General features: G+C 39.4%; 1 protein-coding gene across 34 annotated transcripts in view; it reads right to left on the bottom strand.

Annotated features, from left to right (window-relative positions):
• RIMS2 (regulating synaptic membrane exocytosis 2) overlaps positions 1-24,441 on the bottom strand; it is an 884,385-nt gene that overhangs the window by 109,710 nt on the left and 750,234 nt on the right. For all 34 annotated transcript variants that reach the window (XM_030553644.1, XM_030553646.1, XM_030553647.1 and 31 more), the window contains one exon: positions 14,307-14,479. In XM_030553644.1, coding sequence (XP_030409504.1) covers positions 14,307-14,479 — 173 coding nt within the window. The remainder of the gene's footprint in view (positions 1-14,306; positions 14,480-24,441) is intronic.

Genomic DNA, 24,441 nt, shown 5'->3' with positions numbered 1-24,441 from the left:
AAGCCCCTGGCTTCAAAGCAGCTAAAGACCATGTGACTGTGTTATTCTGTGGCAATGCGGCTGGGCATTTAATAAATCCGGGCTTGCTCTACAGGGCTGCAAATCCCCATGCCCTAAAAGGCAAGAACACAGATCTCCTGCCTGTGTTCTGGCAATCAAATAAAAAGGTTTGGGTGATGGCAGTATTATTTCTGGATTGGTTCCACAAGTGTTTCATTCCGGAGTTCAAGTGGTACCTTGAAGAGAAAGGACTTGACTTTAAAGTGTTGCGGATTGTAGGCAATGCTGCTGGCCACCCAGAGGCACTCCAGTTTGTACATAACAATGATGAAGTTGTCTTTCTCCCTCCCCAAATACCACCTCCATCCTCCAACCTCTCGACCAGGCGTGATTTGCTGTTTCAAGGCCACATATACGAGGCTTACATTTTCACGGATACATAGCGCTATGGATGCTGATCCCAATCTTAATGTAATGGAGGGTTGGAAGTCCTTCAACACTGCTGATTGCATCACTTATATTAAACAGGCAATTGATGCAATCAAACCTGAAACAGTCAATGCATATTGGTGAAACCTATGGAAAGAATGTGTGAATGATTTTAAGGGTTTCCTGATCATTGACAAAGAAATGAAATGCATTGTTCAGGTGGCCAGGCAAGTGGGTGGTGATGGCTTCATCAACATCCTTGAGGAAGAAACTGAAGAATTAATTGAGAGCCAAAGAGAAACACTGACTAACGAAAGAGTTAGAGGAACCGATAAAATCGTCTACAGAAGACGAAGATGATGATGATGAACAGGAAGAGCCAGCAAGTTATAATCTTCATAAATTTCCTGAAATGTTCCAAGCAGCAAAACACTTGAATGATTTAATTTCTGAATATGATCCCTCTATGGAACGAAGCCTCAAAATCACACATAGTATTACGGATGATTTGAGACCATATCAAGAAACGTTTCAGCAGCTCAAGAGACAACAGCGACAGTTGCCAATCATCACATTTTTCAAGAAAAAAGAACCAGCAACAGATGAGCCTGGCCCATTGCCTCCTGGATTGACATCAAGCCCTGACGACCCCCCAGTAGCATCATCATCATCACAGACTAGCAAGAATATCCGGAATGAATGGTGAGTGGTTAGGTTTACTGTTTTCCTTTTTTATTCTTTCATTCTTCCGTCTCTCTCTCTCTCTCTCTCTCTCTCTCTCTCTCTCTCTCTCTCTCTCTCTCTCTCTCTCTCTCTCTCTTTTTTATGTAATTAAAATACAGTACTCTTATATATTATATTTTGCATATGTACTCTTTATTATATATTGCACATTACTGTATATATTATACATTTATACATATTACTATACAGAGTTGTATACTGTACAGAATCATAGAATCATAGATTATTAGGGTTGGAAGGGACCTCAGGGAAAACCATGTATACTGTACTTTATGGGTGCTTTAAGGGATTTTCAAGGGTAATTTTGACTATACACGATTTTCACCTTATGCGCTGACTTTACAACTTGATCCCTGCAACTTCACTGTAGTGTGTTAACAATGAAGGTTCCACCTTTAAAAAGGGCAATGGGCATTCTACAAGCCTGCATGTTATGGCCCTGAAAGCATCCCTATTAAAAATGCACTAAGGCACAGGTTTTAATTTGAAGTGAAAATTGAGCACATGCTGCTTGTACTCAGAGAGTAGTTATCAATGGTTCACAGTCAAGCTGGAAGGGCATACCGAGTAGGGTGCTGCAGGGACCTGTCCTGGGTATGCTTCTATTCAATATCTTCATAAATAATTTGGATAATGGCATAAAGAGTAGCAAAGAATCCTGTGGCACCTTATAGACTAACAGACGTTTTGGAGCATTAGCTTTCGTGGGTGAATACCCACTTCCTCAGATGCATGTAATGGAAATATCCAGGGGCAGGTATATATATGCTAGCAAGCAAGCTAGAGATAACGAGGTCAGTTCAATCAGGGAGGATGAGGCCCTGTTCTAGCAGTTGAGGTGTGAAAACCAAGAGAGGAGAAACTGGTTCTGTAATTGGCAAGCCATTCACAGTCTTTGTTCAGTCCTGAGCTGATGGTGTCAAATTTGCAGATGAACTGAAGCTCAGCAGTTTCTCTTTGAAGTCTGGTCCTGAAGTTTTTTTGCTGCAGGATGGCCACCTTAAGGTCTGCTATAGTGTGGCCAGGAAGGTTGAAGTGCTCTCCTACAGGTTTTTGTATATTGCCATTCCTAATGTCTGATTTGTGTCCATTTATCCTTTTCCGTAGAGACTGTCCAGTTTGGCCGATGTACATAGCAGAGGGGCATTGCTGGCACATGATGGCGTATATTACATTGGTGGATGTGCAGGTGAATGAACCAGTGATAGTGTGGCTGATCTGGTTAGGTCCTGTGATGGTGTCGCTGGTGTAGATATGTGGGCAGAGTTGGCATCGAGGTTTGTTGCATGGATTGGTTCCTGAGCTAGAGTTATTATGGTGCAGTGTGCAGTTACTGGTGAGAATATGTTTCAGGTTGGCAGGTTGTCTGTGGGCAAGGACTGGCCTGACACCCAAGGCCTGTGAAAGTGTGGGATCATTGTCCAGGATGGGTTGTAGATCCTTGATGATGCGTTGGAGGGGTTTTAGCTGGGGGCTGTATGTGATGGCCAGTGGAGTCCTGTTGGTTTCTTTCTTGCAGTAGGAGGCTTCTGGGTACACGTCTGGCTCTGTTGATCTATTTCCTTATTTCCTCGTGCGGGTATTGTAGTTTTGAGAATGCTTGGTGGAGATTTTGTAGGTGTTGGTCTCTGTCTGAGGGGTTAGAGCAGATGCGGTTGTACCTCAGTGCTTGGCTGTAGACAATTGATCGTGTGATGTGCCCGGGATGGAAGCTGGAGGCATGAAGGTAGGCATAGCGGTCGGTGGGTTTTCGAACCAGTTTCTCCTCTCTTGGTTTTCACACCTCAACTGCTAGAACAGGGCCTCATCCTCCCTGATTGAACTGACCTCGTTATCTCTAGCTTGCTTGCTACCATATATATACGTCCCCTGGATATTTCCATTACATGCATCTGAGGAAGTGGGTATTCACCCACGAAAGCTCATGCTCCAAAACGTCTGTTAGTCTATAAGGTGCCACAGGATTCTTTGCTGCTTTTATAGATCCAGACTAACACGGCTACCCCTCTGATACTTGGCATACAGAGTGCACTTGTAAAGTCTGAGGATGATACGAAGCTGGGATGGGTTGAAAGCGCTTTGGAGGACAAGATTAGAATTCAAAATTACCTTGACAAACTGTAGATATAGCTGGAAATAAATAGGATGAAATTCAGTAAGAACAAATGCAAAGTACTACACTTGGGAATAACCAGTTGCACAAATACAAAATGGGAAATGACTGCCTAGGAAGGCAAGTATCAGAAGGGTAGCCATGTTAGTCTGGGTCTGTAAAAAGCAACAGAGAGTCCTGTGGCACCTTTAGATCTGTTAGTCTTAAAGGGGCCACAGGACTCTCTGTTGCCTAGGAAGGAGTGCTGCAGAAAAGAATCTGGGGATTATAGTGGATCACACTAAATATGAGTCAAAAAATGAAATAATGTTGCACAAAATGTGAACATCATTCTGTGATGTATTAGCAGGAGTGTTGTACACAAGAAGTAATTCTTCCACTCTACTGAGCACTGATAAGGCATCTACTGTAGCAGCTGGTCCACTTTTGGGCATCAGACTTTGGAAAAGATGTGGACAAATTGGAGAAAGTCCAGAGGAGAGCAACAAAATTGATCAAAGTTCTAGAAAACATGACCTATGAGGAAAGATAGAAAAAAATGGGTTTGTTTAATCCAGAGAAGAGAAGAGTGAGGGGGGGATGTGATAACAGTCCTCAAGTATGTAAAGGGTTGTTATAAAGATGAGGGTGATAAATTGTTCTCCTTAGCTATTGAGGACAGGACAGGAAGTAATGGGAAGATTTTATTGCTTCAAAGGACATCTATCAGGGTAATTAAGCACTGGGACAAATTACCTAGGGAGGTTGTGGAATCTACATCACTGGAGGTATTTAAGAAAAGCTTAGACAAACACCTGTCAGAGATGGTCCAGATAATATTTAGTCCTGTCTCAGTGCAGGGGACTGAACTAGATGACCTATCTGAGATCCCTTCCAGTCCTACACTTCTAAGAGAAAAATTAAGTACAACCTTAGGGTAAGAGAAGTCACAATTTATCATTCTTTACTTAAGTAAACACATTAGCTATAAGGAAGCGTTCTACTAATTAGCAAATACACCAGAAGCTAAAACATTAATTTAATTATGCAAGAATCAGATGGCAATGGCTACTGGAATTAGATTATTTAATATCTGATATACACTCTAAAGAACAGATACTTGCCCTATAGTAACTGTGATTCTTCAAGATGTTGTAGTTAGTGTGGATCCCACTATAGGTTTGCATTTGAATCATAGATGCAAGATCGGAGTCTTTTGAATAGCTATGTCCATCAAGGCTACACAGGTGCTTCGTGCCTTTCTGTGCACCCATTCGACGGCATAAAAGATGGGGTGGTCACCTCCCTACTTCAATTGCTTCACAATTCAAAGTGTGAGGGTATGTCTACACTGTCCACGTGGCAGCACTGTGATGTGGGTTGAGTAGACATGCTTTATTGCCAGGGGAGGGCTCGCCTGGTGATAAAAAATAACCACCCCGAACGAGCGGTGGTAGCTTTATCACTGGGAGCGCGGCTCCTGGCAATAAAGCACTGTCTATGGTGGTGCTTTTCAGTGCTAAAACTTTTATCGGTCAGGGTGTGTGTTTTTTCACTCCCCTGAATGACTAAAGTTTTAGCACATGAAAGTGGCAGTGTAGACACATCCCAAGTTGCTGAGGACTCTGAAAAGCAGGGATAGAAGGCAGGTCATGTGATCCACACTGACAGCAACATCTGAAAAAATACACAGCTACTCTAGGGTAGCCATTCTCTTTTCTTCATGCCTCAGTGTGGAGCCCACTGTAGGTGACTGAGAAACAGTATTCCCTCTGGACAGTGGGAATGAGCAGGACGGGCTACATCTGTCCAATAATGATTGGAATACTACTCTCTCAAACTTGGCATCAGTTCTAGCCACCACGTCAAGGGTGTAATACTTGAGGGGCATAGTACAGAGGGTTGTTCCACATTGCTGCTTTAGAGAGCTCAGATACTGGCACATTTCTGAAGCAGGCTAAACTTGCTGTATGTACTTTGGGGGAGTGTGCTGTGATGTTTGGAGTGAGTGGCTCACCAGCTGAACTAATACATTACTTGATCCACTTAGAAAGTCTCTATGATCAGACAAGTTGGCCTTTCAGTGAGCTGGATACAGCCACAAAGAAACGAGGAGACAATTTGAAGGATTTGGTCCTATCCAGTTAATAGAGCTAGGCTCTGGAAACACCCAACTTCTCCTCTACTAGCGTTGAATGTGGTTTTGGAAAGAATACTGAAAGATTAATCAACTGATTCAGGTGAAACACTGGACTAACTGAACGATGAACTTAAAGTGCAGTTTCAGAACCACCTTGTCCTTGTGAAAGCATGAATATGGAGGTCTGGCCACGAGGGCTTGGAAATTTGCACCAAGCTGATAGCCACCAGACAGACTGTATTAAGGATAAAGTGATGTATCAAACAATCCAATAGCATCTTGAACAGAGGTTCCATGAGCTTTGAGGAGGATGTTGAGATCTATAGAAGTCAGATCTCTAACAGGTGTGTAAGTACGCAGGAAGTCCTTGAGGAATCTTGATACCATTAGATGTTGAAAGAATGAATATGAACATATCAGAGCATGACATATCGTTACTGCTGTAAAATGGACTTTGAGCAAAATAAACAACCAATCCAGCCTGTTTTAAGTGCAGCATGAAGTTGAGGATCTGTGGTATTGGAGCCTCAACTGGGCTCAGATCATGCTGAGCTGATGGATAGAGAACTATTTCTATTTTGAGGAGTAGTCTTCCTATTAGACAACTTCCTGTATTGGATGAGAATTTCTTGAGCCTTCCAAAAACAGTATGTCAATGGTGGTCAACGAGCCAACATCCATACTGTAAGATGTTATGACTGCAGGTCTGGATGTAATATCTTTCTGCGATTCTGGTAGACAATGTTGTGGGAGATTAGGAGATGGATGGGCTGGGCACACAAATGGCATGTGCAAGAGGTCTCATAGCCAAAATTCCCATCATCAATAGTTTAGCAATTCTTAGCTCATCACTGGTGGATAACAGGCTATGAAGCACCAAAACAGCCCTTTAGGAAGAGAGTCTTAAAGTATATAACAGACCCTGACATTTTACTGTGTATCTGGACAGCATCTAGCAGGAAGTATTGACCTTGATAGGATCTACCATAATACAAACCATAAATAATCATCTTTATCACTGTGCACCCTTCCCACTAACAACAATTTTATTAATATAGTTTCTTACTTTCTTCAGGTTTGGGCCTATGAAATCTTGCCAAGTTCTTTCACAGCCATATTGTACATTGCCAGGCAGGATATATTTGCAGAATTTGAATCAAATGCACAAACCTTCAAAGAGTATACAGCAGTTCAGTAAAGGAACTGAAGAATAAGGTTTTACAAGAGATGACAGTGGATCTGAGTTGCTCATTTTTCAGAGAAATGTCATTGCTTTGAGACAAAAATAATTAGTGTAGGAGGGAGCATTCTCCACTAGAGCTAGTGTTATGCATGACAAGGCTGGCATGACAAACTGACCTATGATTCACTGGAGCAGCACTACAAACAGTTCAAATAATACACTAAACTTCTAATCAGACACAAAAAGTAATATCCTTTCATAACATGGGGACTGACTTGTTTAATTAACTATGAAGTCCAAATAAAGTTTTAAACTAGAAGCTATTGAATAAAGAGATGTTTGAAAGTAAACGTTTCAAGAGTTCATTTCAGAATTAGAATTATAACTTAACTCAGGCAGACACGTAGTAAGGACCAATTCACAGCTTCACTTTGAACTCACAATGAAGTCTCTTGAGGTTTTTTAAAAAATAGATAACTTTTTGAACTAATGAATATATTTCTATTATTGTTATTCTTGGGTAACTGTGGTTTATAGTTCTGGCCAGGAGTGAAAGCAGAATGCCAAAATCACTGAAAGCTAACATACATACAGTATGTTCATACAGTCCTATAAACACTGTCTCTAACAAACAATAGCTGCAGCCAAGGTGAAAGCCTCACTAGAAAAAACTGAAATGCTAAAGTTATTATGCAAAGGAAATCTAAAGGGAATCTGTGTACTATTCTGAAATTCTGGTCAGATTCTATTCTCAATTACTGCTGAGCAATCCAGTGAATTTGTGGTTGTACTTGTGCAAGTGGGAGCAAAATTAGGAGGGAGAGGAACTTACTTGGAGTTCACTATAAAGGAGAGGCCACAACGGGCGGGATGACACACAAAGAGTGGGTGATTATTTGAATCAATACAAACCTTTAAAACATTTTGGACTGATGTTTAACGTGGTTCCAATAAAATAAAGGGCTTAGGTTAAGGACAGTTTGTTGCAGATTTACTGCGGTGGTGGCCAGGAACTCTCACAAGTAGTTAATCATTGTCTAAGTGTCACACACACCTCCTGGCTGTGGTGTTCTGTCCCAGCTAGTGGTACTGAGACCACTTAGAGAAAGAGAAAGCGTGCAATTATTGAGTCTGCTCTACATCCTTAGCTAACAGCCAGTTGGCTTTTAGCTCATGCATTCAGCTCCAGAGATCCCAAGTTCGATCCCATCCACCAATGACTGGGGTCTGTTGGCCTTACATAAGGATTCTTCCAGTTACTTTATTCTCAGAGTATTATTTATAAGGGACTTTAAAATGAGTTAGAATTAGAAACAATATGTTTTTGATACAAACAAAAGGACACAGCGGCATGGATACAGAATATCTTCAAATCAGGGTATCCTAGAAAAATTATTTAAGAAGTTTGATCTATGCTGTGATTTTGCTATACATCAAACAGATGCCAATTTTTAGTTTCATAAGGCTTAATCCAGGCAAAAATTGACTCCAGAACTATTTCTCCCAGGAAAATGAATTGACTTTCACTTCTCTAAAGCTGCAGGGGCTAACTGCAGTTCTCTGGGAGAAACCTGCTCTCTTCAGCAGGCATGGACTATGATTAGCCATCCTATACTCTCACCTTTCTCCATAACAGTCTGAGTTTGTGTCTGATCAGGGTCCCCATAAGATTTTGACTTTTGAGGTCCACCTCCTGCAGTTCTCAATTTTGTACGTCTTAGTTGCTTATAGCAAGTAGTCTGTGTTGCCATTATTCCTGAGTATTATCAGTGCTTTGCTTAGATGTGTGGGGGAGGGCTCTCTAACATTATAAAATCTGGAGATCTGACAGCTTCTCAAGAAACCAATTTTTGATGATGACTAGAGCTCGTGACTTTCCGTGACCATTGTGACTTCTGCAGCAGCCAGTGTGGGGGACTCCAGGGCCACCCAAGTAGCTGGCTCCAGGGCCAGCGCTCAGGTGGCCCTGGAGATAGCCACACTGGCCACTGTTCAGGCGGTCCCCCTCCCCCGAGCAGCGGCCCCCTGGTTTCCCTCCAGCAGCAACCCCCTGGTTCTCCCGTCAGAGGCAGGTATAAATACACAACATGAAAAGATATATCTGCCTCTGTATTTTCCACTCCACGCATCTGATGAAGTGTGTTTTAGCCCATGAAAGCTTATGCTCAAATAAATTTGTTAGTCTCTAAGGTGCCACAAGGACTCCTCAGTGTTTTTGCTGTTACAGACTAACACGGCTTGTGGCTGAACTGGGGACTGGAGCTTCCCATGTGATTGGGCTTCAACACTCTCTAAAATCCCACTACTCGTGATAAAATAGCAAGAGTTGGCAATACTGTTATAAAAAAGAAAAAAATCCCCTCTACCATGTACAACAGAGCAATTCACAGATGGCTGCACATCCTATTGCATGAGGACACTTTTCTACTGAAAAAAAAAGAGACATTAATACTTTTTCTTTAAATCAATAGCAGGAAGCAAGGCAAGAGAGGTCTGATGTAGGTCCCAGGCAGAAGCTCTGCAGTGAAGCGGAGAGACAATGTGAGAGAATAGCTGTAATGATAAAACTGCTTTTCTTATTCTAAAAGAGGTCCTTGTTCAGGGTTAAAAGAAAGTGACTGATATTTTTCACTATTGTCACATGACCAAAAGAGGCGCAGAAGCATTCAGCCAATCAAGAAATCCAAATGTTTTATCAATGAGTAAATCAGATAAGGAATACTGCATTTTCCCATTATAAACTAAGTGGAAAACACAGCAAATGTAATGAAAGTATATTAAATATCACAATTCCAGACTATTTCATTGTAGCCATAGTGTAACTCTGAGTGTGCTGGCACAGAAACTGCATTGGTAAAAGCATTTCTTATAATAATGTCACAGACCTGACTAAGCCTATGGGTGTTGCATGAAATGGTCTCATCTAACTTCAGTAGTGTAATAGATGTCTAACTCAGTCTCTCACTGACCTAAATGCAAAGTGCACTCGGAATTAGGTGCTGACCAGGACTGGCTTCCTGGGCTAAGGCAGAAGGAGGATCCTTCCTCCCTCTCCTCTCCTGGTTTCACTCAGGACTCTCACAAGATAGAACCAGCCAGTCCTTTTTATATGGCCTGCAGAGGCATCAGTGGCTTCTGTCTGATTCCAGTCCTTCTAGCATGCTAGAGTAAAAAGTCTCACTGTTCCACCAGCAGTCGACCCTGGGAGGCCTTTCTAGACAACCAGTGATAGTCCAATCTCTTCCCTCCTTTTTAAAAGCCTGTTTCCTAGGGCATGGCACACCAAGATAGCAAGGTCTCCAGTAGGGGGCAGCAAATGCATAGGACACCCAGTCACAGGCACCTAAACATATTTTAGGTTTACTACAGCTGTAGAACTACACAATATGCTGCCACCTCATAGCACATCAAACCATTAATGCAAATGGGTGAAAGAACCATTTTTCATTATTCATGTCCACAGCTGATCCACACACACATTTATCAGCCTATACAAAAGTAATTTCAGTACACATAAGTCTTGATGTTCTCTGAATTTGGGCTCAGCTACTCGTATTCCTCCCAACCAGCACTGCCTTCTTGTGCCTTTGGCCACTGCTACACTGGCGCTTTACAGCGCTGCAACTTTCGCACTCAGGGGTGTGAAAAAAACACCCCCCTGAGCGCCGCAAGATACAGCGCTGTAAAGCCTCATGCGCTCAGGGGTGTGAAAAAAACACCCCCCTGAGCGCCGCAAGATACAGCGCTGTAAAGCCTCATGTGCTCAGGGGTGTGAAAAAAACACCCCCCTGAGCACTGCAAGATACAGCGCTGTAAAGCCTCAGTGTAAACAGTGCCGCAGCGCTGCGAGCGCGGCTCCCAGTGCTGCAAGCTACACCCGTAGAGGATGTGGAGTATGTGCAGCGCTGGGAGAGCTCTCTCCCAGCGCTGGCGCTGCGACCACACTCGAAACTTCAAAGCGCTTTGAAGTGCAAGTGTACCCATACCCTTTGTATCAGTCCTCAGCTAATGGGTTAATTAACCCTCTACCACCCCCAGACTGTCAGCCTGGTTAGATAAAATCACATCCCAATATCCAATCAGACATCTCTAGGGGATCTAAATACAGTAGAACCTCACAGTTATGAACACCTCGGGAATGGAGGTTGCTCATAACTCTGAAATGTTCATAACTCTGAACAAAGCATTATGATTGTTTTTTCAGACGTTACAACTGAACATTGACTTAATAGAGCTTTGAAACTTTACTATACAGAAGAAAAATGCTGCTTTTAACCATCTTAATTTAAATGAAAGAAGCACAGAAACAGTTTCCTTACCTTGTCATATCTTTTTTTTTAAACTTTCCCTTTATTTGTCTAGTAGCTTACATTTAAGACAGTACTGCACTGTACTTTTTTGTCTCTGCTGCTACCTGATTGTGTACTTCCAATTCTAAATGAGGTGTGTGGTTGACTGGTCGGTTCGTAGCTTTGGTGTTCGTAACTCTGTGGTTCTACTGTAGTGCTCACCTGCTAGCTCCCCAGAATTATGTCATACAGTCAAACACAAACTATAAACCAGTTCAAAAGGAACAAAAGGCTGTGGCTGCCTACATCCTAAAGGGTGAAGTTAAGGTGTTTAATTATTCTGTTTGCAGAACCATTCCATTACAATCAAGAAATAAATTTGTTCGCTATTAAAGAATTATAGTTGAAGGTGAAGGGGGTTGCAGGTAACATAAACAACAAACTATAGCATATAAAATACGAATGGGAAAACAAATAGGATCCAGGCATTGGAAAAAGAGCTACAGGACCATAGGGAACTACTGTATCTACAAACAGAAATATATTTTACCTGACATCATCTTGTGAGAATCGCCTTTGTAAATCCTCTTTTTTTCTCTGTTTTTTCTCTTTCCCTTCCTCAGTTTGACCATCATGGATCTTTACATCATCTCCTGATTCTTTGCTTTCCTCCTTATCACAGTTTTCTGTCACCTCTTGCTCTTCCCCCTTTTCATTAACTTGTTCTTGCTTCACTTTTTCCTCAAGCTCCTGCTTCTCCTCCTCCTCAGGAAATATCTCCTCATGCTCATCCCCTTCCTGTCCTCCCTCTTTTTTTCCCTCTATATCCCTTGACCTTCTGAAGTCAACACAAATTGAGGAAGGCATGCAAACAAAAAAGAAGACAAAGTGAAGTTAAGGTGTAGAGAAGAAGCATTCATACAGTACACAAAAAGAAATTTAAAAGAAAAGAAATAAATTGGAAGAGAAAATGTAGTGAAAAGTAAAAGCATGCTGGCCAACTTCCAGCACAGGCAAGACAAAGATTAAGATGCAACCATTTTTTCAGGAGAATCTGTAATGTACATATTTTGTATACAGTGTTACATGCTGATAAATCACACAAAAGTGTGCCTAAACACATGGAATGCACAGTTCTGTGTTCCAGACAATATCAATTATGCAAAATGAGAGATACTTTAACCTACCTTTTTAAAAAACATAATTTATCTTGGGAGGGGAAATTTCCCAGAATTAGGAATATTAGTGCCAAATATTTAAGGCCCAATCTTACATCCCTTTTGTGCCCAAAGTCCCACTGAGTTTGATTGGTGTTTTGAGTGTTCATCGAATGGATGGTGAGCCTATTTCTGCTTTCAAATACACTGTGCAACTCTTATTGAAGACTAAACAATGAGAGTTGCACAGCAACATATTTATTATTATTACTGGGTCCAGTATCTATAGAAGCACTTTACAAGAGGTTTTCAAAGTATGGCAATTCAAGTAGGACTGTCACAATTAAAAAAATTAATCACAATTAATCACACGATTAATTGCATTGTTAAACAATATTAGAATATCATTTATTTAAATATTTTTGGATATTTTCTACATTTTCAAATATATTGATTTCATTTACAACACAGAATCCAAAGTGTGCAGTGCTCACTTTATATTTATTTTATTACAAATATTTGCACTGTAAAAAGCAAAAGAAATAGTATTTTTCAATTCCCCCATTACAAGTACTGTAGTCCAATCACTTTATCGGGAATTTACGGGAGATAGTGCTGCCCACTTCTTGTTTACAATGTCACGTGAAAGTCAGAAAAGGCATTCGCATAGCACTGTTGAAGCTGGTGTCGCAAGATATTTATGTAGCAGATGCACTAAAGGTTCATATATCCCTTCATGCTTCAACCATCATTCCAGAGGACGTGTCCATGGTGCTGATGATTTCTGATTGATACTGATCCAAAGCAGTACGGATGCGCATGCTCATTTTGATCATCTGAGTCATAGACCACCAGCAGACAGCTGATTTTCTTTTTTTGGTGGTTCAGGTTCTGTAGTTTCCACATCAGAGTGTTGCACTTTTAAGACTTCTGAAAGCATGTTCCACACCTCGTCCCTCTCAGATTTTGGAAAGCACTTCAGATTCTTAAACCTTGGGTCAAGTGCTGTATATATCTTTAGAAATCTCACATTGGTACCTTCTTTGCATTTTGTCAAATCTGCAGAGAACGTGTTCTTAAAACGAACAACATGTGCTGGGTCATTATCCAAGACAGCTATAACATGAAATATATGGCAGAATGTGGGTAAAACGGAGCAGGAGACATATAATTCTCCTCCAAGGAGATCAGTCACAAATTTAATTAATGTATCATTAAAAAAAAAGATGCATTTCTTCTGGAATGGTGGCCGAAGCATGAAGGGGCATATAAATGTTAACCATATTTGGCACATAAATACCTTGCAATACCGACTATAAAAGTGCCATGTGAACACCTGTTCTCACTTTCAGGTGACATTGTAAATAAGAAGCGGGCAGCATTATCTCCCGTAAATGTTAACAAATGTGTTTGTCTTAGTGATTGGCTGAATAAGAAGTAGGACTGAGTGGACTTGTAGGCTTTAAAATTTTACCTTGTTTTGTTTTTGAGTACAGTTATGTAATAAAAAAAACTACATTTGTAAATTGCACTTTCATGCTAAAGAGATTGCACTATAGCACTTATATGAGGTGAACTGAAAAATACTATTTCTTTTACCATATTACAGTGCAAACATTTGTAATAAAAATAATAATATAAAGTGAGCACTATACACTTCATATTCTACGTTGTAATCGAAATCAAATTAGAAAATATAGAAAAACATCCAAAAATATTTAATAAATTTAAATTGGTATTCTGTTACTGTTTAACAGTGCGATTAAAGCTGTGAATAATCGTGATTAATTTTTTTATCACAATTAATTTTTTTGAGTTAGTAGCATGAGTTAACTGCGATAAATTGACAGTCCTAAATTCAAGCATAGAAATTGTGGAGATGCAGCAGGATAGTCTCTGCTCCATTTGTAAAGTATGTTGTAATGACTCTGAAACTGCTGGCAAGTATTTTGCAAATAAAATTATCCTTTAAACCGCTTAATATTTTTGAGAGTCTTTTTTCAAAAGATGCAAGTCTAAGTGTAACAAATGCCCTCAAGATGCTTACGTTTGCACACAAGAAAATCCCTTTATTGATTTACAAAAAATATCTAGCATAAGGAATCAAAAAAGCAGAAGAAACACAACAATAAATGAAAACCTGTATTTTGGAAAGCCCTATAAGTTTTATTAATATTATATAAATTAAAGTTTAGCAAAATTTTCACATGCACTCACCTGAAAAGTATTCTGTAAGGATATAAGTGACCAGCTTCCTAGTTCTGTTACTCACCTTATTTTCTTGTTCCCTCTCAGTCGTTCTGACTGGACAGACATGTAGCTTGTGCTGCTGAAACGAGAAGCGCTGCTTGTCCTTGATACAGCTGACACATCACTGACATCACTGTCTGAAGATTTATTGGAAATATTGTCTGAGCCTCGCTGAGGATCCCGTCCTGACCGATACTATAAAAACAGAATGAAAAAGACATAGACGTAGTTAGTGAAACCATCATAAATCAGCTGTTGGGGCTTTTCCATAACAGTATATTACTTGACTCCATTACCAAATTCTGCCTGCATTCCTGCAATGAAGTTCTTAATTGGTCATACTGTCTGGAATACAAATCTTGTTTTTGTATATCTCAGTTATAACTTTACTATACTACTCAACTCAAGATATTACATTAAGGTCCTTGCCATGGGCCATATGTTCAGTAACAACATCGTTCTTCTGGGCATTTTCAAGGGCTCTGCAAATTTTACTGAAGACTCCCAACATCATTGTGAAGGATTTAATTATTATACCTATTTTACAGATGGGTAAATAGAGTCATAGAGAAGATAAGTGACTTGCCTAAGCTTGTTCAGCTAGCAAAAAGCAGAGCTAGGGATAGAACTCACATTCTAACTGTTAAATAACATTGGTATTCTAGGGAACTATACTGTTTACCTTCAAAATAATGTCTAACAAATATTAATTCTTGCTTACTTAAAACAAATGGAAAGATGAGATTATTAAACTAAAACTGGGAACAATATTTTAATGTTCTAACTGCAAATTTAACCTGCAAAACTATTTAGACTGGGAATTTTAAAAGATCTTGAGAGAGCTAATGGCCAGATTCTTTTAAAGTCAGTAAGCACACAGAGATGCAGATAAACATCATACCTTTAAAAATCTGGGCCTAAGCATTTAACTCACATTGACATTCAAGGTCATGCAGAAAGTTTGTGACAGACTCAGAAATTAAACTTCAGTTTCCTGAGTTCCAGACCAGTGTACAATCCGCTAAATCAGCCCTCCCCCCACAGCTAGCTATACTAGGCTATGGTATAAAGGCCATCGCATAGCCCCAGGAACGGCGCAGGGTTTTTGGTGCCCTAGGCGTGCCTGTGGATGCTTCACTGGAGCCGCGGAACCAGCGTACCCTCCGCAGGCATGCCTGCGGGAGGTCCACCGGAGCAGTCTGCCGCCCTCTTAAATCCTAGGCAACCGCCTAGGTCACCTAAATGGAAGCGCCGGCCCTGCATAGCCCTAAATCTACATTAGGTATAATCTGTATGATTCTTAAGTATAACCAAACTAGTTCAGATAACAGTTAAGACGTTTTGTGAAATTTAGGATGCAGAACTAAAAATAGGAACAGTGTCATTTCTACCAACATAGATTCCAGGCTTTGACAGCTCTGTCCCCTCAGACCTTATAGGGAAGGTTCTATGTACTTAGCCATAAATTTGGGAGTACACCATATATTTGAATGTCACAGCATTTATTGATTTGTGCTGTTGCCACATAGTCAAACTTTTTTGACTGATAGAATAAAATAAATTCATCTTTACATTCTTACTAAGAAGATCTCTTCTCTGGGTATACTTAGTCATATCTACTTCTGTCTACTCCATTTGATTTATCTTAGCATTCCAGACCCAAAGCAGCTATACTATGGTGAAGTAAATTGGATTATATTTTGGAATTTAAATCTTCAACAGTTGTTAACTAAATTCCTATGACAGGATATTTAATTACTTGTGGTAATTAATGTATTGACACAACTTGACTAGCAGGTCCCATATCAAGCTTGCACCACTAGCAGGAAAAAAAACAGTATAAAATGAACAAATGAGAATAGCATTAAGTGTAAAGCAATGCCAGAATTCTGAAAGAGTCACTTTACAGAGCATAACTGCACTTCAAAGATGTTTTTAAAAAACTGTATTAAGGTCATGTGACTTTTTGTGGCAGCCATAATCAAGCCAGAAAGAAGCATAAAGTGAACAATAGGACACTCAATTAATAGGGTTGTAGACAACATCCAGCAAACCATTCAAAATGCATCTATATAATTTGGTGTACTTTCATTGCATTGCTCAGAGGCATCAAAAAGAGTTACCCTGGTTCTGTTCCCTGGCTATCAGCCCAATTTATCAGGGTTTTTATGAAGGTATAAACTATGGCAGGCCCTAAGCATCTGGCAATGGGAGAGAAAGGAGTGAGGACGTTCACCCCAACCTTGTGCAGCCAGTATAAGGGCTACCCTGAACTGCAGACCCCATGCCTCCTAGATATCCGCTCTGGGAAGCACTGCACTTTTCTGAAGCAGAATGTTCTCTGATACTCTACCCTGGTGGTGAGGCTCTGCAGCGTACCCAGCACAGAGCTGTGCCTAAATGTCACAATTTAGCCTTAGTATTTTTTACTGTTTGTTCTTATTGTTTTTTATAAAATCCCTTACAAAGTTTATGAGATACACAGTTCTGTAGTGCACCTATATTTATACACACAAACATGCGCATGCACAGGAGAAACGGGTGGACAGATATTAAATATGCCCCAAATGTTCACCTCCCTTTTTCAAAATGATTCTATATCCTCGATTACCTTTTATCATTTGTTATTCTGACAGCTAATAACTTCTCCTATAATGCATTTATGTATAAATTTATAATTGATGCAAGCATGTAAGTCCCACTAGTTTTTATTATATTTTGATTTATAATAATATATGCTAAAAGATACTTCAGACATCTCTGCAAAAAATATTAATATTATTATAATCCCTCAGTATTACATCATGGAAATTATTTTTTTAAAACAGCCTTCACAGCATAAAAGATCTTTAAGCATAGAAAGGAGAGAGCTACTGTTTAAAAGTTATCCGCATAAGTCACCAATAAATCCCGACCGCGAACTGACTCCACAGGTTTGGGGAGCCAGGAGTTTCATTAAACTCGGCAAAATTTCTGCATTTTAGGTGCTCAAATGCATTTGTTCTCCTCTGACTTTCGTTAAAATTCTTGCAGTGCCCAAAAATGCTGACTTCTGGAGGTCACTGATTGAGATGTTTTGCATTCCTAACACGTTCTTGCATTGCTCAATCATACCCTTAGTGATTGTGTCAAGTTCTCTAGTAGTCATTGAGATCATCTTTGTTTCAGTTTTCTATAATCTTTCCGCTTCATGACAGAATTCTTCATACTTTCTTTGTTTCTTTTTTATGTTTCTGTCTGCTGGTATTTCAATATCAATTAACACAGTTTTGTTTCTCCTCTTTTCTTCAACAACAATGGCCAGCTTGTTTGCCTGCACCATTCAGTCTTGACAACTGCCAGGTCAAATAAACTTTTACACTTTTCGTTCTCTAGAGCATTTTCAATTTGGTGGTTGTAATACTGCATTGTCTGTTTAAATCTGTACTTACCACAGAGGCTTTAATGCAGACATTTGGCAACCTCATTATGTTCCTTCCCAGCCAGGTGCTCAATACATTCTCCACCCTCTCTTTCTTTCTGGAACACATTCTGCAGTTTGGGAAGCAGTTCTATTGGTCAGTTTTGTTTTAAATGTAATGAAACCTTAAGGACTGCTCCTGTGTACTCAAAATGAAGCTTTCTGTCACTCTGTTGAGGAATCCTTCTACAAGCCATGAGATTGTTAATCTTCGATATAATGGGATTGATCTCTCTCCAACAGTGTATGTGCACTGATTTCTGTGTAAATCTTTCAAGTCTTTCTTTAGTGGTTTGCTTTTTCTTTTCTTTTATGCTTCTGGGATGCATGTTTGGTCATCACTTGTTATCATAACCAGATGATCTTTTATTCTGTCTAACTCCTCATATAGTTTGATGTTATAGACTTCTTTGTTAATTGCTTTCTCCACAGATAGCAGACTTTTTCCTCCATCATATAGTCGGATGTACATCCTGTTCACATCTTGATTGATATTCATTACTCTTTGCATTGCCAGGAGATTTTTTGTTTTGATGTCAAATTTTGTTCTTTTTTTAATTCCACTTGATCTCTCCAGTAGTGTACCATACTATCACAAATTGCTAACGTATTAATGGCTGAGATCAAATTCTTTGAGATCTGTACTTAGAGAAGTTCTTATTCAGCTGTAATATTTTTCCTCACTTCTTTGACTTCCTTATATTGTAACTTGTATATTGAGTTAGAACATACATAGATGTAAAGAGAATAAATCTATATCATTTTAGGATAATGTGAGTTTGAGATTAAGGCTGTTTTTAGCAGAAATAACATTTTGTACTCTCTATGAAAGTTTTAATATACAATACCTCTTTCATTAAAAAAGGCAAAGTATCAGTAACAGGTTCCACTACATAGTCACACATGTCCTCTTGAATCTATGAATCAGCATCTCAAAATTGCATTCCATAGTAATATCTAGACTCTGCAACTTTGCTGCCTCCATGGACTAAGTTCAAATGCCTCAATCAAGGCATGCACAACTCCGCTCTGAGTTACTATTAAGAATTTGTTTTCTTGTAGTACAGCTCTCAAAAATTATGCTCTCCTGATAACTTCCATTGTTCAGAAACCTATTTCTGCTCTTGTATCTGACCCCTTGATTCACAATATCACGATACTAAATGTTGCATGTCAGGGTTTAAAGGGCTGATTTGCACTACTGAAGGCAATAGCAGTCTTGCCATTGACTTGAAAGGAGCAGTATTGGGCCCTATGATTCCAATACAGGGAAGCTTCAAAAGTGCCCCTCTGTATTATGCTTAGCCATTAAATTAATCCTTCAGTTTTATGAGTAATGGTTAAAAAAGAGAGCAGTAATGTTTTTCCTCTTGTGGTGAAGCCATATTTTAAATGTATATATTTGCATAATTCAATTTTTATGAAGTTTTAGACATTAGCCTGAAGATGCCAAATGAAAGCATTCCCTTCCCATTTCAACTTGTTCAGAATCTTCTCAAGGTGTTTTTTTTTATTGTTTTTACTTTATGGATTACAAGTACTGTAGTGGCCTTTAGAAGGAACAGAGTCTACTTTTGGGTGACATGCTTTATGAAACTTGTGGAGAAATTAGACAGAGTCTAGAAGAAAGCAGCAAAAATGACAAAAAGGTTTTAGAAAACCTGGCCATGTTTAGTCTTGAGTAAAGAAGGCTGAAAGGGGACCTGGTAGTAGTCTTTCAAATATATTAAAGTGGACAGTGATCAATTGTTATCCGTGTTCACTGAAGGTAGGACAAGAAGCAATGGGCTTAATCTTCAGCAAGGGAGAATTAAGCTAGATATTTGGGGAAATTTTCCAACTATAAGGATAGTTATGCATTGAAATAGGCGTCCAAGGGAGGACGAAAATCTTCCAGTAATGGGGCTTCCACAAACACCTGTCAGGGATGGTTTACTTGAGCTAATGTCAGTGCAGAGGGCTGAACTAGATGACCTCCAGTCCCACATTTCTATGATTTACCAGCAGCTATCATGTCTTGATATCTGAGAGATATAAGTTATTTCTCATCTCAACCAGAGGGAGGGATTGTTGTATCTTAGACATGTTGTGGGAACTGCTGTTAAGTACTGACTTATCTCTTTATTTATTTAGGATATTTTAACAAGTTTTCAAATCAGTGCCATGTAAATATCAGAGACAAAATGATAATCAAATATTGCCTTTTTAATCACAACCAGTGTACTGAAAGAATTTGGAAATAGATATCTTTTTAAAAAAATATTATTTAGGGTAAAATTTTCAAAAATACTTAGGTGAATACTGAGTCTAAGTCTCACTGACTTTCAATGAGACTTGGGCTGCTCAGACACTTGGGTGCATTTGAAAATTTTACCCTTCGTCAGATACACGCAGGCTGCTGAAAGGAACCAGCTCTGCTGTCATTTCAGTTTTAGCTATTGCAACATTATTGCAAATAGGAGGGCTGACAAGAATCACTCCTGATATGTCTATAAGCAACCAGGTTAACACTTCATGGTTCTACTAGTAACAAGTACTGTATCTAACAACAAGCTTTTGTGGACTCTTAAAATCCTATCCTCTGTGGTAGAGAAAGTATTCATAAGAGGTTCTAACAAACTGATATTGAAGTACTTTGTGATTTCTGATTTCTTGCATTGGCAAGGGAATATTTTTCTGTGGTGACAAATCTTACAAGAGTATTAAATCTGAAAAAGGAATAGTTATTCTGTTTTCTATTACAAGGGGCTTTTAAATGCAAGCACAATTTTTGATTGATCTGCAAACTGCCATTACATGAGCAATTGATGGTGTGTGAATCTGAAAACTTCTTACACTCCTTTCTTGAAGTTAACTACCCTGGAGCACCCTATACACAGTTAAAGAAATTGCTATTGCTCAGTTTTAATATAGTGTTACTGACCTTCCAGGTTGAACTAGATAATTTGGCTGCCACATAATCACTCAACTCCCAGACAATTGAAATTTGCAGGGGTTTCCACCTCCCTTCCTATTTGATTAGTATGGTTTCTTTCTCATGTTTTTGTCATCAGTTTTCATTTGTTAGCATTAATATTGGAACATACTGATCTGGTCAATTCATCTACTTTCTTACTAATGGATCGGATTGTTGTGGGGTTGTTGCAGACTACAGTACTTCGCTCCACAGTACCAAGATTAAGGAACTGTCTCAACCTTTTTAGGGCTTTATGCTTGCTAAATTTGTCTGTGACTGCAGAATCTACAGAATCTGTGTCAGCAGCTCAACAACTGCAGGGGCTGCTTCTTGATGTGAAGGGAGATTTCTGGTGCAGTTTAAAGCCTCAAAGGGCTGTGCAACTTTCAGCTGCAATACCGCACTGTGCTTATTCTCATCAGATTGTTGTTTATTATTTAATACCTTGATAATGGCTGCACCATATACCAAGCCAATAAAATAAATACAAATGACAATAATGAATAGCAATACTACTAATAATATTACTTTTATATTGCACTATTGACCATAAACCACTTTACTAACATATACAGATAAGGGATACACATATAAGATACATGTTTGTATGTATATTATACACTCACAAAATACATGCAAAAAGCTACATAAATGATGTGATAAGGTTGCACACTGCAGGTATATCTTATATTATGTTATCTATTTTAATATAAAATATTTTCAGCTACACATTTAAGGAGGGATATGGAAATAAAAATAGTAAAGATGTATAATGTGGCTTACTTGTAATTTTAATTGGAACCTTAGGCTAAACATTTCAAATGGGGATACCTAAATAAGCACCTAAATCCATATTTAGACATCTAAACAAGTGATTTGATTTTCAGAGGTTTTGACTGCCCCCAGGTACTATTAACACTAATGGTAACACCACGTGCAAAGCCACTCTGAAAATAAGGCCACTAATTTAGATGCCAAAAGGAGCTTCCCAACTGAACAAATCCTGTGTGTATATAACACTCAACCACTTGAAAAAATACTATTCACTTTCAAGGGCCCTTGTTTGTTCTCACTTGGGGTTTGGAGCCTAAGACTTATCAGTTCTGCTCCCTCTCACGAATCAGGGAGGCAAGTAAGTATTATGTGTATGATTGTCTTGTATGAGAGGTCCTAAATCAAGGGGGAGGTCTAAGGAACATGCCTCCATTACGTGATGTAAACTACCTTGTGGAGAGCATCCTAGTGCCAGGTTTGGGAGCAACTGAAACCTGAGCACTGAGAAATAGCAAGTGAGTCAGGAAATTCTGGAAGCTGAAGGAGAAACTGCAAGCTCAGCAGCTGATATTGAAGCCACCCCTGGTACATTGTCTGGGAAGAAAAAACCTAGAGGGAAATAGTCTGGAGGTGAGCCAGAAAAGCACCATCTGCTTCAGATACGCAAGCAGATGGTGCAGTTCTTTAAGGACTTCCTGGATACAAATATCAGAGGGGTAGCTGTGTTAGTCTGGATCTGTTAAAGCAGCAAAGAATCCTGTGGCACCTTATAGACTAACAGACGTTTTGGAGCATGAGCTTTCGTGGGTGAAAGGAAGTGGGTATTCACCCACGAAAGCTCATGCTCCAAAACGTCTGTTAGTCTATAAGGTGCCACAGGATTCTTTGCTGGATACAAATGGCAATTTGAAACAACGTTAATACAGCACTATAAAGGACTCTCAGATTAAACTAAGCAGAAGATCCTGAGCCTGAAGATAGATCCTAAAATGGGAGAGGAGTAGGAAGACACAAGAGGATATTCAGTGAGTTTGAGAATTAACTTGTCAACACCCAAATCTGGCTGTTCACATTCAGTTTCAGGATACTGAGTAGTCTCTTGCCCTAGCTGTTCATTAGAGGGAGACAAATAATGGATTTTTCAGTTCACTGGCAGTTTCAAAAAACGTGAAAACAAAAATTCATTTTGGGTCAAACCAAAGATGTTATTTTTTTTTTAATCTATCAGCAAATCAAACAGTAGAAGAAAAAAAAAGTCAAGTCAAAACTAATTGACATATTTCAACATTACCGACATGAAAACTTCTGAGTTTAAATTTTTTGACTTTCAAGTATTTTGATAAAAGCAAATAAAGGATTCACATACATCTGGAGCAGGAAGAGGTGAGGGCACCGCCGCTACCGCCTCGCTCTACAGATTTTAGCTCAGTCATTCATAGCGGCAGTTCATAGTCATTCATGATAATAATGAACCTCAGAACGGCCATGGGTCAGACCAAAGACCCATCTAGCTCACTATCTTGTCTTCTGACAGTGGCCAATGCCAGGTGCCCCAAAGGGAATGAACAGAACATGTAATTATCAAGTGATCCATCTCCTGTCACTCATTTCCAGCTTCTGGCAAACAGAGGCTAGGGACACCACCCCTGCCCATCCTGGCTAATAGCCATTGATGGACCTACCCTCCATGAATTTATCTAGTTCTTCTTTGAACTCCATTAAGTCTTGGCCTTCACAACATCCTCTCGCAAAGAGTTGCACAGGTTGACTATGTTCTGTGTGAAGAAATACTTCCTTTTGTTTTATTTTAAACCTGCTGCCTATTAATTTCATTTGGTGACCCCCAGTTCTCGTGTTATGAGAAGGAGTAAATAACACTTCCTTATTCACTTTATCCACATCAGTCATGATTTTATAGACCTCAATCATATGCCTCCTCAGTCGTCTCTTTTCCAAGGTGAAAAGTCTGAGTCATATTAATCTCTCCTCATATGGAAGCTGTTCCATTCCCCTAATCATTTTTGTTGCCCTTCTCTGAACCTTTTCCAAGTCCAAGATTTCTTTTTTTAAATGGGGCAACCACATCTGCGTGCAGTATTCAAGATGTGTGCATACTATGGATTTATATAGAGGCAACATGATATTTTCTGTCTTATTATCTATCCCTTTCTTAATGATTCCCAACATTCTGTTAGCTTTTTTGACTGCCACTGCACACTGAGTGGATGTTTTCTGAGAACTATCAACAATGACTCGAAGATCTCTTTCTGGAGTGGTAACAGCTAATTTAGATCCCATCATTTTATATGTATAGTTGGGATTCTGTCTTCCAATGTGCATTTTCCAATGTGCATGAATAATCATTGGGCCAGGGAAAGAGAGGGAGAATGATGCTATAGACTGGTAGTTAGGCACTCATCTAGGATGAGTGAGAGCCAAGTTCAGGTCTGTGCTCCAATAACTATTTAATTGTTGATAAAAAGTGAAACAGACTCAAGCGGAGAGATTGAGTGTCTAATAATCAGGACACTCTCTTACAATGGGGAATGACTGAGTTTAAATTCCTTCTCAACAACAGGCAGAAAGGGGACTTGAACCTAGGTTTCCCATGGCCGAGGGAGTTCCAAAACCACTGGGCTAAAGCTTACATGGGAAGGGATGATGGCACCATTGCCGCCTCCTTCTCTTGCCAATTTGTGAAACCTGAAAGACAAAACTAATTTTTTGGGGTCAAAACAAAACAAAAAATATTTTGTTTCGACATCAGTGAAATGTTTATACTTTTTCAGTTTGGCCAAAAGTATTCAGTGAACTCGACATAAATTTGCATATAGTTCTGGTGGACTTGACAATGCATTTTCTGGAGAATAAGCAATTTGATCAAAAATTTTTCCCAGATCTACTGTTCATTTCCAAAAGAGAGGAATAAAAATAAAAGATAGTCTTTAATTTCAGCTGTACAAGCAC

Source organism: Gopherus evgoodei, chromosome 2, assembly GCF_007399415.2.
Source record: "Gopherus evgoodei ecotype Sinaloan lineage chromosome 2, rGopEvg1_v1.p, whole genome shotgun sequence".
In the NCBI taxonomy this organism is placed as follows: Eukaryota; Metazoa; Chordata; order Testudines; family Testudinidae; genus Gopherus; species Gopherus evgoodei.
The sequence above is the reverse complement of the archived record's forward strand: the minus strand, read 5'-3'. Positions and strand labels throughout refer to the sequence as shown.